The sequence below is a fragment of the Grampus griseus genome, assembly GCF_964374135.1.
Source record: "Grampus griseus genome assembly, chromosome: 12".
Classification (NCBI taxonomy): domain Eukaryota; kingdom Metazoa; phylum Chordata; class Mammalia; order Artiodactyla; family Delphinidae; genus Grampus; species Grampus griseus.
This window is the reverse complement of record NC_139006.1, coordinates 51,694,451-51,712,427: the sequence shown is the minus strand read 5'-3', so window position 1 is coordinate 51,712,427 and position 17,977 is coordinate 51,694,451. Positions and strand designations below refer to the sequence as shown.

Here is a 17,977-nt window from a genome sequence, read left to right as displayed (position 1 = left end):
ATGTGTACTTTCTGCAGGTAGAACTGTTCAGGCAGATGCAAAGATGCAGGGGCCAACTTGCCAGAGATCTTACAGATGCAATTCCTGATCGAGTAGGATTTGTGGATGACAGCATCTGTGAGATTCCTTCCCATCTCAAGATTCAACGGCATCATATTATTGGTGTGTGTGTGTGTGTGTTTGAGAAAAATTAAGTGCTCATGAAACAAAAAAGTCCATAAAAGGTGCACTTGCTATGTACCAAGAACTTACAGGACGATGTTAGTAAATTTAACCTTCAGATCTTGGTTTGCAGAATATCTTCAACATGCCGTTTTACTGATGTTTGCATAAGCTCCTCAATCCACTCACCTGTTAATTATTCTTCTATGGACAATCTTTAAAATTATAATTCTCTCTGCACAGTCTTTTAGGAACTCTGACATTCGTTGTTTTAAAACTGGTTTCATTTCATGTTTTGCAATTGCCTTGAGGTGATCCCATGAAGCTTTGCATCGTCTCTCCATCTGACATAAATTATCCTGAAGTTGATCAAAGTCAACCTGAAAATCAGAGAGAGAACATTACCAAATGCAATGAAATAACCGGACATCAACCTGACCCAGGAAACGGAACTGCCTCTGGGAAGAAACAAACATCAAAACCCAATTTACATCTTGAAATACAAACATATTTATGGCCTAAAAATTATCCACATGTCTTGACATCAAATTATTTAGTAATAAAACTTCTCCAAATGAACTCAACGCAGTGTCACCTTTTTTTTTTTTTGCCGTATTTGGAAAGAAATCTTAAAGTCTTTGGGAACTGTAAATTAAAACATGATATCAAGGAATCTAGTACAAGATGAACTGAGCAGATATCTCATAAAATTTTTCAGAGCTCTCTTTTTCTTTAGATATTTCACTTGAGGTTGGAGGAATGCACCATAGTCCTACATGGATGGCCTTGATATGCTGGAGCCAGTTAAGGGGCAGCCAGAGCTTCCCTTCACCATGATCATTTTTACATTGTGTGACAAATTACTTTATTTATCCATTCATTCTCTCATTCAAACAACACTCAGGGAAAAACTAGTGCATGCCGGTCCCCCTCCCAGGTATGAAGAAGACAAAGATCAATGCGGAAAGAGACCAACTTGCTGTTCCCAAGGAGGCTCATAGTACAGACAGGTGGTCACCGAGCTCTGAGTATGTACAGAACCCACCAGGCCTCTGTGTCTGGGTGAGTATCGGGGTGTGTGGTCCATCCCATCTGCCAGCAGATGCAAACCATGTGTACAAAGAACAGATGTGACAGAACATTCACTTTGCTCTTCAGGGAAGTGGGACCAATTTGGATTGACTAAAGTGGACTGAGATGAAGCTTTCTAAAAGAACGCTTTGATAGAATTTCTAGACTAAAAATTATGGGAATCAGAGAGTTAGCCGTGAAATAATACACTTGAAGGTATTTAATGGAGGGAGATGTGAGATAGGGGAAAGAAACTGAAAAGGCTAGGAGGGGAGGAAGAAATAGATAAATTGGTGAGCTGAAGGGAGGGGACTGAGGTGGACGGAGAGTGAGAGATGGTGGGAAAGGGTGAGAGCCTGGCAAACAAAGGTCAGGAGGAGAAAGAGAAGGTGGGGAGAGGTAAGCCGCCATCGCTTAGATGCCGTGACTGTGGTCACCAGAGCAAGGCTTGGAGGCGAGTGCCCAAGGGGACTGGCTGGAGTGACCTCAGACCTCCAGCTCCGCCCTGAGAAAGACAATGGAGGAGGCCAAGTCAACAAAAGTTGAATCCGTGAGAAGATCTGTCACCAAACAGGATGAAGGTACGCTGAGCATAGGAGATGCCCAAGGGGCCAGGCAAGACTTCACACGTCCTGGATTTCTTGGGTGCTATGGTGCCAAAAACAGAAGGCAAGTTGAGGCAGAGGCTGGGGATTCAGGTGAGCGGCGAGCACTGTGGAACTTTGAGAAAAATAATTTGCCTGAAAACAAAGGAATTCTGGATCCAGATTAGAAAAGCTCCATTTTCCTATGATACGATGGAGCTGAGAAAAAATCTGGCATCTACCTGAAAGAAAACGGAATGCAGGTTTCGAAAAGAAGGACTGAATATTTCAAAGAATAAGTCTAGAAAGGGTTCCAGACGGTCTGGGATTGACACATAATATCTAAGAGGTCTAGGAGATTTGATGCCAATTGTAACAGGTCTAATCATAGCTTCGCCACCTGTCCTCATTTGCATCTAGCAGCAACCTTGATCCGCAATGTCTGTAATAACTTTAATAAGCGTAGTAACTTCAGTTCAGCTCAGAATGTACTGAGCAGCTTGGTACAGTCTAACCAGGTGACGCCTGTCCAGCACTGCAGTGGACACAGAGCGGTCGGGCAGAAACCACGTTAGAGATGGTTTTCAGGGAAGAGAATCCACTGTGAGCCTTTAAAGGTAGTGGCAGAAAAAAGTGACCTCACTGCCAATGGAAACCAGGTGGAGAGCCTTTGACCGAAAGGTGTTTGAGGGTGGAGCTTAATGCAGCACCTTTTGAGGAGACCTAGAAGGCTGCCTCAGCTGGCTGTCTCCTGGGGCTGACGAAACCACCATGATCTGAGTCTTCACAGTTACTTCATGGCCTCAGATCCTGTAACTGGCCCCACTTCATGGGGGAGAAACTGTTGCACAGAAAGGTTAAGGAACTTGTGAGAGGCCACACAGCTGGTTAGTGGTAGAGCTGGGATTTGAACCCACATCTCTCTGGCTCCAGAGTCTAAGTTCTCAACCGTCATGCCTTAAGCCTAGGTTTGTCCCTAAAAAATGCCACCCCAGGGAGAGAGCTGGCCTGGCCTTCTGTTGTGAGAAGGAAGTCCTCACCAGGAAGCCCTCTCCTGAGGACTGCTCCACATGGGCCACCTTCCGTGTGTAGAAGGACATGGAACCGTGCTGTGAGGTAGTCAAGTCTTATCAAGTTAGTCTGGGGTGGAGCGGGCCAACTCAGGGACGAGAGCCAGGGCTGCAGAAGGGATGGGGCAGGGAAAACACACAGTATGAGTAGTCTGGTGCTTTAACAGCAAATTCTTTGACACTCAGCCCTTCAGAACGTAAAGCCTAAAATCCTTCCCCTTGAATGTGAGCCAGCTTTAGTGACCTGGTTCTAACAAATAGAATGTAAAAGCTAGGTCATAAATGGGGAAGAGCTTCTGCCCGGAGCTCCTGTGTGCTCTGTCTCAGACCACATATTTGGGGAAAGGCCATCTGCAAAGTCATGAGGACATTCAAGGAGCCCTGGGAGAGCCCGACCTGGGAAGGAACTGAGTCCTCTCTCTAAGAACTAACAGATGAGTGAGCCACCATGGGAAAAACTTCCCAGCCCCAGTCGAGCCTTCGATGACTGCAGCCTCAGCTGACATGTTGACTGAAACCCCAGGAGAGAACCTGAGACAGAACCACTCATGAAATAATGTTTCCTATTGCCAAAATTCATATGTTGAAGTCCCAACTCCCAGTACCTCAGAATGTGTCCTAATCGGGAAACAGGGTCATTATAGATGTAATTAAGTTAGGATGAGGTTGCAATGGAGTAGGGTGGATCCCGATCCAATATGACTGGTATCCTTATAAGAAGGGGAAATCTGGACATAGACACACAAGGAGAACACCATGTGAAGATGAAGGCAGAGATGGGGGTTATTTCCAGCAAACCACCAGAAGCCAGGAGAGAGACATGGCACAGATTTCTCTCTCAAGAGAAACTGACCTGGCCAACACCTTGATCTCAGACTCCTGGCCTCCAGAACTGGGGAACAAATTATTTCTGTTTTTCTAAGCTCCTAGTTTGTGATACTTTGTTACAATCCTAGGAAACTAATACATTATCCTGAGCCACTAGCTTTTGGAGTGATTTGTCACACAGCTGTAGATAACTAATACATGCGGGTAAAAATGTAAGGAAGAAGAGCCTGCACGGTCACCTGCCTCCACTCCTGGAGCTGTGGGGTCAAGTCAGTGATCACACTTCACTGTCGCTCTCTGAAAGCTAACATAACTTGTCAGCACTCTGCACAAGCCTGTGAGTCCCCCCCTCCGCTGCCCCTCTAGGAGCAGCCAGAGCTATGCCCACCTCCACTCATTTCCACCAGCCCCTGGTGGGACAGTTTTCTTCCAGATGCCAAAGTAACCTGCTCTTCGTGGGTTGCAGTGAGGACACCCAAAGTGACACACCAGGGGACGGAATGAATGCAGCTGGGGCTGGGGGTCCTTGAAGCTGATTTTGTACCTGTCTACACATAAGAGCCCCTCAAAGCCCCCCAGAACTTTGGGAGTAAAGGCTAAGAAGTGGTGGTAGATGCCCTCTTGGCGTCCTGTTGTAAGTCACATGGACCTGGGTCAACAGTCATCCTTCGTAATTGCCGAGGTTAATGGGGAGAAGCTACCTGCACGTCTGGCTTGTGTAGCCAGTCTTTAGGCAAGGAAAGGCCTGATACTGAGGGGGCCCAGGGCAGTCACTGGGGGCCAGCCTGGTGTCAGGGCCCCTAGGCCAGGGCGACTTTCATCAAAAGCAGGCTCCACCCAGCAGAAGGACCTGGAAAGAACAAAGGACTACTGATTTGTAAAAAGGGAACTGATTCGTTCTGGAAACAGGACCAAATGAAGGGGATCCAGAAGCCCTGTCTCAAGAATTATAGGCAGACTCTATCTCAAGAATTATTACTAATAAACTGTCTTCTGAGAAGGTGCTCATGGGGCACCTAGAAGACCCCCGTTGGGACACTCAGAAGGGCTTTTGGAACACTGAAGTAATATTTCTAGAGACTTCAGAACAGTGCCTGGCACAGAGTACATACAGAGAGAGCGCCTGTGAAACAGAAAAGTCTGTCCACTCTCAGAGCTGCAGGATCGCTGGCCTCGCCTGTTTCTGCCTCAAGGCAGGACCACCGTTAGGCTGGCTCAGGGCGCCCAGCTCAGTGGACCTGGCAGCTGCTGGCCTGAGACAGGTGAAGGAGGGTCCCAGGCCCCAGGTCCCCACAAGCCAGCTCTGTGGGAGAAGGCAGAGAGAGGGAAAGCTCCCTGAAGGGGAACCTAGCAAAGCCCTTTCCCCCTCTGCCCACCACAGTCTCTCCTATGTTCATCGCTAGATTCCAATGTGTCTCAGAGCTAAACACTGTTCTGCTTTCAGCTCCCCAGACAGGTTGTATTTCTGGGAGTTTCTTCCACACTGACCTGGCCCTACTGAAGCCCATCCCTGTGAGTTCCCTGTTGCTTCCAAGACCCTCACATCTCCCAGTTCTGTTGTGTTTGGGATCCCTCTGGGGTTGTTTGGCCCCAGGGATGCTCCTGCAGCGGGGCAGCTGGCTATCCAGCTCTTACAACTAAGCCATAAGCTCATGAAGATTTTAACTCTGCACTCAGTTTAAGAGTTTGCAGCTGAGGGGCAATGCTCTACGCTGTTTATAGCCCTATAAAACTGTTCCCTCGGTGTAAGATCATAGGCAGGGCCAATCTGTAGGGGTCAGCGGGCCAGGCGTGCCCTCAGTTTCCTGGCTCCGCACCTCACTGCAGGGTCCTATGGAAGTTTGAGGAGGAGGCCAATTGCATCTTGTGCACATTTTTGCCCACCTAAAACCAGCTGGGTGATTTCACTGCTCTGGAGAAGCCAGCCTGGTGAGTAACGCAGCTGAACAGGGGACCCCAGGGTTAGGACTGACTGGGATGGCAGGCTTGCTTCACATACCTCAGCAGGAAAGAATCTGACAGAGAACCAGAGATGGGAAAATGATCTCAAAAGTCCATTAGACATGGCACGAGACGAGTTTTATTCACAAACTCTAGAGCAGGGGGTGCAAGCATTACTTGGGCGTTTTAGTTAACAGAGCCTGTGCTCCGCAGAGATGACTGATGCAGAGCCAGCCTCTGGGGACAGGCTCGCCCGCTCTTCCGAGCCCCGGACATACCTTGGCTGACCTGGTGACGGCCCCAATCTCTGAGTACAGATCAGAGCTGTCCGGGAAGTTTTCCACCACCATGGTGCACACGTGGTGGAGAAGGGACTGCTTGTGCACGGTGTCTTTGACTTCTGGAACCTTCTCGAGGTAGCTTAACTCAAACGCTTTGGCCTGTTTGGGGAACATTCAATAAAAGACAGGAAGAACAAGTTTCACGCAGGTTCTCAGAAAGGTCCAAATGGTTTCAGAATCAATGCTGTCTTGAAGGAGCCCAATATTCAGTTCCTCTGTGAGCGAAGCATCTCAGGCCACACGCTCCATCATCCTTAGCTGATTCCACACGGACCAGCCACCCTGAGAGCAAAATGAGCCTCCAGCCCTTTCCCACCACGCCCATCATCCACGGACTATCCCAGGGCTCTGCTCCTAAATCAGGGTGCCGGGATAGGGCGAAGGGGGCGGGGTCTCTGCCATGTAGGTATCTACAACTTCCCTAATCCCTTCCCTGCTGCTTTTCTACTTCCTGGCCGAAGAGAGACCATTAAAACAAACAAAAAGAAGTTTGTTTATAATGTGTATGAGTACAAATATTTAAGTGATAAGCTCAGGGGAAAAAAGGGAAAAAGAAAAAAACAGGGTAGAAGAAAATAGCTCCAAAGTCAATTTTGGGAGGAGCCAAGCTTCACAAGGAATAAAGTGCTTATTTTTCTAAGTTTTCTTATTTATAGCAAGATACAGGCTTGAATAAATAGGCCCTGATATTTTAAGGACAAAACTTCTAGATTTTCACCAAAAAACACAAAAACTGTTTGTTCAATTGTGCTTTGGAGGACCAGAGGTATGACCTCCACTGGCAAGTGAAGGGCAGGGATTTTGTGAAGAAAGCGATGGGAAAGACTTACATTAGTTCCATTTAGAAAGTTCCCAATGGCTAAGAGAGTAGACAGGATAAAGCCCAAGGTTTTATTGTTCTCCAACTGGTCTATTCCTTCCTTCAGGTCCAAAAGTGGTTCTGCCACTTCCTTTCAATTAAAAAAAAGTTAGAAGAAGGTGATAGAGAGCGTAAATTTTGGTTTTACTTTGTTCTTTTTAATTTTTGTACAAGGTCATTACCAGTGGAGTTCTCCCAGTATAAGGCAATCCCATGTGATGGAAAAGAGCAGAAGGGCAGCAGGAGAAAGTCTAGCCCCAAAGTCTCCTCAGTGCAGACCAGCTGGGTACCTGTGGCTCACAGGAGCTTGGTTGGGTGACATCTGCTCTGTCATCCCCTGTTCCTGCCCATCTCCCAAGTTCAAGCAGGACCCTCAGGTTATACTCTCCTCCCATTCTCTCTTCTGACCATGGTTGATGTCTATGAAACTCTTCACCTGCAGGTTCCTTCAGCATCAGAACCAGTCTTCCTCTTTGCCTTTCTCCTCCCAGGCAGATGACACTGGAAACTGTGGCCTCATTGTCCCTGGACCCAGGTCTCCTAACCTCCCCTCTAGGCACTCTGTGGCTGGCCACCTCTTGGCCTGGGTTACTTTCTAGAAGGCCATCATCCTCATTACGCCAACTTTCTTCAAAACTCCCACTCTCTCAGGTGTCTAGCCTGCCCTGTGGCCTCATGGCCTCAGTCTCCCCTTCCCTCTGTCTTGTCGTTCTGTAACCACCCCCCACCTCAGCGTCCTCACTGAGGCTCTCCCCACGCATGGACCCCAAAGCCAGAAGCTTCAGCTGCATTCTCTTCAGCCTCGCTTCTGCTAGGCCGGCCCTCCCAGCCCCTGGCCAAGGCTGACTCGATGACCTGTTTTCTCCCTGAAGTTACCTCACTTTTCTCCAGAAAATCATCTGAACATGCTGACTAGTTCTGCAACCACGTCACCCTAGCAGTTCTAGGCTTCTTCAGCCCTGCCTGATTCTCGAATAGAGTCAAATATAGTTTCCTCCTGAAGCAGCCTTAGCCCACTGCTACCTGCCTGGCCCTCAGAAAGGACCGTGCTCCCTCCTTTGCGGAAAGAGGAAGACCACACATCCTCTCCACTTCCTCTGGGCACTTACTCTCAGTCAAGCTCACCTCCAGCTCACCATCCCTCCCTCCCTTGTCCTCTCCATGGTTCCTTCTTCTCAGCCTGCAAAAAATACTCACCTCTCGCCCATCCGGAGAGGACACCTGCTTCTTCTACTTTCTACTCGGGATGAGTGTTCCCATGCCTTCACTTTCCTTCTACTCTCCTCTCAACCTCTTGCAATCTGTTCATCTCGGATTTTCTACTGTGATACTCTCTCAAAGGGACCCAGTGACCTGCTGGTTGCCACAGTCAATGGCAGTGAGGTGACCATCATCAGCTAGAAGGATTGCAAGTCACTTCCCATATTGTGTCTTTCTGTACTGTCTAAATTTTCTACAATGAGCATATAGAGTCAGAAAAACATTTGATAGTTTTTTTTTTTTTTTTAAGCAGTCAAGTATCTGAGGCTGGTGCCAGACAGACACTTTAGAATAAGCCCTCACTGGTAGGCTGCACATCACTCAGTGTAGACACGACCCCATCACGATCAAACCCTCACCCTTCAAACCCTGTCTCAGGAATGATACTTCACTATGTTCACCGGTAAAAAAATGAACATTCTCAACTCTGGGGGCATAGGACTGGCTGCCTCTCTTCCTAAGTGCTTACCTTTTCTGTAGTTTCATAATCCATTTTGAACGCCCAGAGGTGGAGCCGAGCTGAGAGCTCGCTGATGGAGCACAGTGTAAGGAGGAACTGCTCTGCACTGCCCAGGGGCACCTCAGGGTTGGCCAGCTGCGCTTCCTGGATTTTCTGCTTCTCTTCTTCAGTGGGAATCATGGTTAGAATTTTCTGGAAAGATGGAATGATACAGTATATTCTTAGTGATGGACCCCTCGATGTTTCCAAATTCATATGGTAACTTCCCAACCAGGTAGTAGAGATGTTCTGCTGTCAGTGCTCTTATCATATACAGCTGCTATATACCAAATAAACTTTAGAGTGGAAAAGCCCTACGTAGCATCTAAATTTACATTCATTTGTTTTAACATTCTTTCTCTTTCTTTAAATCTCCTGTTCCATAAGCAACTTGCCCTAAATTTCCTGGTCTTGTACATGAAGGACATTCTAGGCAAGAAAGGGATGGGGGTGTGAGAGAAAGGTGAAAGAATAAGATAGAAGATTAGAGAACAGCTCCCCGTTCCCTAAGAAATAGAGTAAAATGTGTGAAGCATATAATCTTCTCACAGATTAATTTAAGAGCTTACAAAAATAAATCATTTACCAAGAGCTCAGACTAACTTTTGTACATGGGCCATATTGTAACTTTAATTGTTTTAAATATTTCAAGTATATTTCAAATTTTATATAGAAATGAAAACATCTTAACATCAGGCTCAGCTCAAGTCTGACTGAGGAAAAAATGATGATGGTACTTATAAAGAGCAATACTTACCTACTAATGGAAAGAGTATCACTTTCTGCTTTTATTTGTTTCTGGTAAAAGTCAATTGTGGAAGGCAGAGGGAGCAAACAGGCATCAGAAGGACTCTTATAAGTTCAAATTCCTTAGTGATTACATTTTAAAAGAAGGTAAAAATTCCCATCACGTGACATTTAACATACAACATTACGAAAGAGGAGGTGTCATTATTTTTCTCTCGTTTATCAAATGAGAGTATCAAAGCAAAGAAATACACATTGTGCCATACTTTTCGGTAACTTATGTTAATTCATTAATTCTAAGTGGCTTTGGTTACTGCTCTACAATAGCAACCATCTGGATAAAGTGTGGGAAGGAGTTCCGGTTCTGGGGGAGATAGATAGAGTAAGCAATACTCTGTCTGTCCCACTAAATGCAACTATACACCCTGGACAGCAGGCATGGAGCAGGTACTTGAAGACTTTTAAAAAAAGAAATAGTGGTAGGTGGATTGAGGAAGAAGACCAGAACTGAAAGTTCAACTGAACTGGTAATGAGTTGACCATTTTTCCTCTGGTATTCCCTAGCCTGGGCTCAGGTAGCCCCAAAATCTGGAAGAGGGTATCGGGTGCAGACAGAGAGAACGCCAGGGGAGCCCTCTAGTTCTGACTCGAGGTGTGGGAAAGGGCCTCCTAGCGGTGGCAGCAAGGTTGGCAGGTCCTAAAACTCAGATGAAGTGAACATTCCTCTCCAGTCAGTGGAGCTGTGTTCCCAAGAGATGGGGCAAACCCCTTATGCTTTTCTTTTCTATCTTCTCTCTGCTTGGCCCCAGACATGGGCACAGTCATAGCAAGTGCATGGTAAAGTGAGGTAACTAAAGACCCAGCTTTCACTGGAGGACTAAAAAGGAAGGCCCCAGAAAACCAGAAAGCAGTGGGGAGGTCATGAAACATGAAGAGCCTGCAAAGCAAGGGCACCAAGCTGTTTAAGAACTTCTGAGACTCTCCTTGAGCTGTTCATGTGTGAATCTGACCTTCAAAAGCACATTAAAGACTTTGAGACCTGAACTGCTCTTTGAAAACTGAGCTGACGCTGGAACAACAGTCCACAGAAGGTGGGTCAGAATCTGTGGCTTGAACTCCAACAAGTGATGGAACAATTCTTAATTCTTTTTATGAAACCAGAATGACCATGATACAAAAACCAGACAAAGTTAATCTAGTCGAGAAAAGAAAACTACATACCAATACCCTGATGAATCAGATGCAAAAATCCTTAACAAAATATTTTAAAGTATATAAATAAATGCCAATATATTAAGATATATAAATCTATTGCTATATTTCATATAGCAATATATTTTAAAATAGCCACAAGTTTGGTTCAATATGAAAAAAATTAATCAATGCTATTAATCTACCTGATTAACAGTGTGAACAAGAAAATTCACACAGTCATTTCAATTGACTCAAAAAAGTTTTGATAAAATTCAATTTCCATTCATGACAAAAAAATCTCAGCAACCCAGTAATAGAAGGCATTTCCCCCACCTGATAAGATACATTTATAAAAAAAAAAAAAACCTACAGCTCATTTCATACTTAATGGTGACAGAATGCTTTCCCTCTAAGAATGGGAACAAGACAGGGCGTCCACTCTCACCATTCCTATTTAACATTGTGTGGAAATCCTAGCCAGGTATATAAAATTTTAAAAATACATACAGATTGGAAAGGAAAAGATAAAACTCTTCCTACCACAGATGGTATAATTGTCTACATAGGAAATTTTGAGGAATCTACAAAAAACTTATGAAACAATGAGTTAAACAATGTTGCATAATATAAGGTCAATATACAAAAAAATCCATTTTATTTCTATATATTACTAAGGAGCAATTACAAACTGAAATTTTAAAAAAAATGCTGTTTACAATGAAATACTTAGGTATGAATCTAACAAAGCATGTGTAGGATCTGCATTTGGAAAGTAGAAAATGCTGATGAAAGCAATCTAACCGTCTAAAGACGATCTAAATGAAGAGAGAAGGAACAGTGTTCACAGACTGAAGGACTCAACATAGTCAAGATGTTAGTCTTCCCAAAATTGATGTATAAATTTAACTCAATTCCAATCAAAATACCGTGATTTTTTTTGTGGATATAGACAAGCTGATTCTAAAAATTGTATGGCAAGGCAGAGGACCAAAACAGTCAAACCAAAATAATTTTGAAAAAGAATACCCTTGGAGGAGTCATACCACTTGACTTTAAGATCTACAATAAAGCTGCGGTATTAAGACAGTGTGGCATGGGCTGAATGATAGATACAGAGACCAGCGGGACAAAACGGGGCACCCGGAAATAGACTACACAAATATGGCCCAGTGATTCTGACAAAGGTATGAAGGCAGTTCAGTGGACAAATGGTAGTGTTTTCAACAAATGGTGTTGGATGGACCAACTGGAATCCATATGCAAAAAGTGAACCTCAACTTAAACCTTCCACCTTCTACATAAGTTAACACAAAGGGGATCATAGATCTAAAAGTAAGAAGCAACACTACAAAACTTTTAGAAGGAAACACAGGAGAAAATTTTTGTGACACAGGTTATGCAGTGAACCCCTAGACATGATACAAAAAAAGAATAGGTTGATAAATTAACCTTTATCCAAATTAAACACTTTTTCTCTGTGAAAGACACTGTTAAGAGAATGAAGAGACAAGTTACAGTTCCTCAAAAGATTAAACATAGTGTTATCACATGACCCAGCAATTCCATTTGTATTTACCCTAGAAAAATTAAAACAGTATTCACACAAAAACTTGTACATGCGTATTTGTAGTAGCTTTATTCATAACTGCTATGAAGTGGACCAAGCTAAATATGCTTCAACGGGTGGATATTTATATTTACAAACAGCCAGTGGTACATCCCTACAATGCGAAGATACTCAGCAATAAAAAGGGACCAACTGTAGATACAAACTGCGACTTGGATGAATCTCAGAGGCATCGATCATGCTGAGTGAAAGAAGCCAATCTCAAAAGGTTACTCGCTGTATGATTCCTTGTGTATGACATTCTCGGAAAGACAAAACCATAGTGATGAGAATCAATCAGTCATTAACAGGGGCTAGGGGTGGGTTAAGGGTGTGACTAGAAAGGGACAGCACAAGAGCTTTTTGGGGAGAGGGGACTGCTTTGAATTTTGACTACAGTGGTCATTGCATGAATTTATATATGTTTTAAAACTCAATAGACCTGGACCCCCTCCAAAAGTCAACTTTACTCTATATTAATTAAAAAAAAAAGTCAAAATAAAAGACTGGGCACTTGACACCAGAATCAGCAAACATGCAGATATCTACATGATTGTGCCTTAGGATGTATCTGGGTGGGGTAGCAGTTGTCCTAAGCTTCTGAAAGTGTTATCAGGGAGGGCTGTCTCAGGAGCTTATCAGAAGCCAGTGATGACAAACTGTATTGAAGACCTGTTTTGGGCTGTGGTCAGAGTGAGGTCACAGGTGGTGAGCCCTAGATACCTCTTCTTCCAACATCCTCTTCATCACGACCCCAAACACAGATTATGTGGGTGGAATGGAGCACTGGGGAGACGTTCAGTGATGATCCTCCTTGTTCTCCCACAGGCTGATGCTACTGATTCCACCTGTCCACACAGATGGCATTTAAAAAGGACCAAAACAATCCAAGCAGATGTCACTTCTTCCAAAACACCCAGCATTTGAACTCAACTGGTTTTCAAAAGAAAAACTTAAGTAAGAATTTGTATTTTAATTTTCTTAATGCTCAAATTGTTTTAAGCATGTACAAGAATTCCGAAATATAAAGTTGTCAACGCTTTTCCCCCTTCCTCAGAAGGCATTTTCCTGGGATGATTTTTGTTTGCTTTTTTCCTTTGGGAAAGTAATCAAACACTCTTTTGTTTTTCCTTTCTCTAATTTAAACCATTTGTTCACTACTGAAGATTTATGAGGTTACCATCTGCCAGTTTATTTTACTTATTTTTTACACATCACTGACAATAAAAATAGCCGTAAGATGGGGACAGGAGATCAACGCTACCTCCTATGAGGTGATGGTCCCTTTTTTCCATGAGCAGATGACAAGGGAATGAGCATACCTTTAACTTGCTCTTTACCATGTCAGTAGATTTACTGATGTTTCTGTGATGACCATTTGGCTTCACAAGAAGAAAAACATCAAACAGGCCCATGACATAATAATCTCAGTGTTTTTTTGCTTTCTTCCAGACAGTGTTTCTCCAGCACTGCTTTAACTATGCTTGCTTTTGTATCTGAAAATCATATTTCAGATGAAAATTCATAAGTCTTACTTATTTTTTTACAGACCCAAATGCTTTGGGGTTTGGCCATCTCATTCACTTGCAGATGAGACCATACTAAGTAATTATCATGTCTTGTGAGTTCTTTTTTTTTTTTTTACCATCCTTCTTGTAGTAAAATTGTTTTACAATGGTGTGTTAGTTTCTGCTTTACAACAAATTGAATCAGCTATACATATACGTGTATCCCCATATCTCCTGAGTTCTGGACAGAACCCTGGCTATGACTCTGGATGAGAATCTAACAGCAGAAAGTTGGAGCCTTTATGCAGGGCTTGGACGCAACTTGCAGTCTCATGAGACAATGGCATTCTCTTCATGCACTTCATCTCAGGGAGGGGCTTTTTTTTTTTTTAGTTAACTTCTCAAGTTTATTTCTTGATAGTATCTTCTTTCGTTCTTATGATTACTCAAGTGAGGCATGTAAGGCAGAAATTATGCACCAAATTTACAGATGAAGATGCAGTGCCTGAAGCTAGGCTGGATAACCAAGGTAGCGCTGGAGAACCACCCAGGGGCTCCTCTTACTTTCTAGCACCACCTCCATGCTCATGGCGATTCCACAAACTACCAGTGTGGGACATTCTCATTCCTGGCACTGTGGACCCACTGATGGGCGCCTGCACTCAGGCTCATCTGCGCGTGTCCAGCGCTCACTCAGGGACCCGTGGACGGAGTTCCCAACACAAACTGCTTGAGAAGATACTGTAGCTTTGTACAGGTGGCCAAAGGGAAATTCTGTTTCTAGGATGCTGACTGGCCTGGCAGCCAAGCAGGGCCAAGTTAAATGTCGTTTGGGGCCATTCAATTGTGTTACCCTCTGAGTAAACACAGACTCTAAAAATGAGAAAAGCAAGGAGAAAAATGAAAACCCTTCCTACTTCCATCTGTGATACCTCAGCAATGTTTTACTTGGGAAAATACCATTAATAATACTTACAGGTGCCCCCAAACCATATTCTAAAGTTTAATACTCTTATGAAAAACGACTTCCTTAATGAAGTTACTTGCTCCCATGGGTTTTCATGATGAACCAGATACAAAACATGGGGGTGACAAACAGGATGTCAGTGAATACATCCTAATCACGTCCAGGTACACAGAGGTTTCGTTTCGAATGACCCCATTAAGCCGTGGTGCCACGCTACAGGGCCTGCATCCAAGAAGCAGACGGCTTGGCAAAAGGCCATTTGGGCATAAGCTGGAAATCATATTAGTGGAGATCTGTAAGGACGCAACTTACATCTCTTCTCAGTCCTGACTTAACTCTTGAACAACAAGCCTAGACAATAAGCTTTGGGGGAGTAGCTCTGCACTTGGATGAAGACCATCTCTACCCCTTGGGCCCCTGGGATCAGTGGCCAGAGACAGCAGGTAACAGCTGGGAGGGCCTGGGTTCTGTCTTCCCCACAAGGACTGGTTTCTTCTGGATTCTCAGCTACAGCTGACAAGAGTTGAAAATATACACAGTCTCTGGATTTGCCCAGGCAGCTTCAGATGAGGGGTTCTCAATCAGGGTGATTCTGTCCCCAGGGTATACTGATGAAGTCTAAGAGACATTTTTGGTTGTCACCCCTGGATGGGTTCCACCGGCATCTTGTGGGCAGAGGCCAGGGATCCTGAACACCCTACGTTGCACAGGGCAGCTCCCACAACAAAGAACTGTCCAGCCCAGAATGGCAATAGTGCCAGCTGATAAACCTTGCTTTCAAAAACGGTGTGGTAAAAATGTGTAACTCCATGTCTTGTGACTATATATGAGTTTAGCGAGCACTCATGACACAACAAGCTCTCAGGAAGGGTTAGGCAGTGATTTCCATGGCTGTGTCCTCTCACTGTACCTCATTTCATATGACAGCTACTCCCAGAGGAAAACCCTAGGCAGCGCTGTGATGCGGACTGCGTTGCCTCATGCATCTTCTCACTCCCCTTCCAGATTCCCTCTTACTCTTTTCGGTGGGTGAGCCCAGGCCCAGACAGCCCACCCAGGCTGGCCGCCGCCAGAGCTGGCCTGTGGATTGCACTTCCGGCTCAGGCTCTAGAAATCACATTTCAGCTCGACCTCTTGCTGGCTTGTGAGCTTGGACACAGACAAACGTTGGAACTCACCCTCTTCATCTTTAAGATGAAGAACATAATAGTATGTACAGCGTAAGGGTCTGATGAGCGTCTGTGTGAAGCACCTACCTGGTGTCTGGCCCAAAGCAGGAAACCTAGGAAAGTCAAGTTTAGTGCTGTGCTGCTCCCATATCCGTCATCATTATTGTACCTAACATCATTCCTTCCTGGATTGAAAAACCAGTCAGAAAAGGAAAAAATAATTTGATTCATTCTAAAATCTAACTAACTTATTGTATCTGAAACTCTCCCCACCCAGGGAGACTGACATTTCAGGAAAGAAAAAAGGCAAAACCAAAGGCATCCACCTCTCCTGATGGACTTTCAAGTTCTCATGGCAATAAGGGGAAATATTTTTAAAAGGGGAAGTTGTCATTTTTTCCTTCAATCAAGCTGGCCCTGGCTGCATTTGGAGCCTATGTACGAATCTGAAGCTTTTACAGTCTTTAAAAGATCCTGTGAAGTAAATAGGATGGCCAGAATGTGCGCTAGGGCCTCCTACTCTGTCTGTCCTATGTGAGAGACACTCTGCACTTGGTTCGTCCCGCTTGGCAGCTCCCACCTGCCCAATGCCCTTCTCTCTTGCTGCTCTGTGCGTCCCAGGGTGGAGGTGCCTCACACTGAGGCTGGGCCTGCTCCCTTCTTTCTCGCTGTCTGGCAGCTGCCTCAGTGTCCCTCTCTGTATTTGCCTACTGTCACCTGCTCTCTCCTTTTTACACCCTCCCCGGTGTGCCACGTGCCCTCACTCCCTGGCTCTGCTGACCTGCTGTGCTGCATGGCCTGACTCCAGGGCTCGGGCTCCACCTCCTCTCCAGCCAGAAAGAAGTACCATTTCCCTCATCGTACCTGCTCCTGGCACAGGCTGTGTGTGTGTTTCTCAGGGCAGAGTTGCTTAGGCCTCGTACTGGTTTCCTAGGTTTGCCATAACAAAGCGCCACAAATTCAGGGGTTCCAAACAAAGGAAATTTATTCTGTCACCGTTTGAGAGACTAGAAGTCTAATATCAAGGTGTCGGCAGGGCCATGCTCTTTCTGAAGACTCGAGGGAAGAATCTTTCTTTGCCTTGTCCTCGCTTCTGGTAGTTGCCGGCAGTCCTTCATGCTCCTTGGCTTGTAAACGCTTCCCTCCAATTTCTGCCCCCATCATCACACGGTGCTCTGTTCTGTGTGTCTCCCTGTGTATCCTCTGTGTTCCCATGGCATTCCCCTCTCTGTGTCTATGTCCAAACTTCTCTCTTCTTAGAAGGATATCAGCCAGTGGAGTAGGACCCACCCTAATCCAGGATGACTTTATCTTAACTTGATCATGTCTGCAAAGACCCTATTTCCAAATAAGGTCACATTCTGGGGTTCTGGGTAGGCATGGATTTTGACGTTTGTACTCAATCCAGTACAAACCTCTGGAACATGGCTTTTCCTGTGGAGGTCTGTGCTTTCCAAAGCACAAAGTCACGGCTGTCCTCCTGGGTTCAGGCGTCACTTTGCCCCATGGGCCCCATTGCCCCCTACCACACTCAGGGCTGGAGACGCGTAGGGCACAGCCCCCCAGGCCCTCCTCACTTTCAACTCTCCCGCCAAAGCCCGCTCTCCCTCCCTGCAGCCAGCCTTCATTGGCTTCCTTCGCTCTCGAGGCTTTCAAATAAGACTGGGTATGAAGGAATCTCAGATATGGAGAGCCTTTAAAGGAACCCAGGGCTCTTTGCCAGTAGAAGGATGGGGTGGGTGTCACCCAACGTCACGAAGCAGTGTCTTCAGATCCCCACTCTGACCCAGTGAGCCCCCAGGCCATCCACCCATCTGTAGGAATCTGTGGGCTGAGCCACTGGTTTCACTCACTCTTTCTCTGTTATAAGAACAGGAGATTTAACTTCCTACAGACAGGCACCAGCCCACAGCGAAGGGTGAGCAGGGCCTGGTGGAAGGGCACTGGGCCCTGGCAGAGCAGGGGAGCTGTGGCGCCAGCTGGGCCGCCTGCCAGCCATGTAGTCACAGCCAAGGCACCCAATCTCTCTCCACTTGTGCCACTCAGATGAACAAATGCTGCAGACTCAGTTGGCTTGGGTTTTCCAGCTGATCACATGAAACCCATCTCTACACACCCCAAAGGGTGCCAAGAGAGAAACAAATCCGCTAACACGGAGTGAGCACGTATGG

General features: G+C 45.4%; 1 protein-coding gene across 7 annotated transcripts in view; it reads right to left on the bottom strand.

Moving 5' to 3' along the window:
- The window catches only part of FHOD3 (formin homology 2 domain containing 3), a 494,140-nt gene that overhangs the window by 36,549 nt on the left and 439,614 nt on the right, over positions 1 to 17,977 (bottom strand). For all 7 annotated transcript variants that reach the window (XM_082667774.1, XM_082667775.1, XM_082667777.1 and 4 more), the window contains 4 exons: positions 8,586 to 8,768; positions 6,828 to 6,947; positions 5,935 to 6,096; positions 352 to 542 (listed from right to left, as the gene is read on the bottom strand). In XM_082667774.1, the coding sequence (XP_082523900.1) occupies positions 352 to 542; positions 5,935 to 6,096; positions 6,828 to 6,947; positions 8,586 to 8,768 (656 nt within the window). The remainder of the gene's footprint in view (positions 1 to 351; positions 543 to 5,934; positions 6,097 to 6,827; positions 6,948 to 8,585; positions 8,769 to 17,977) is intronic.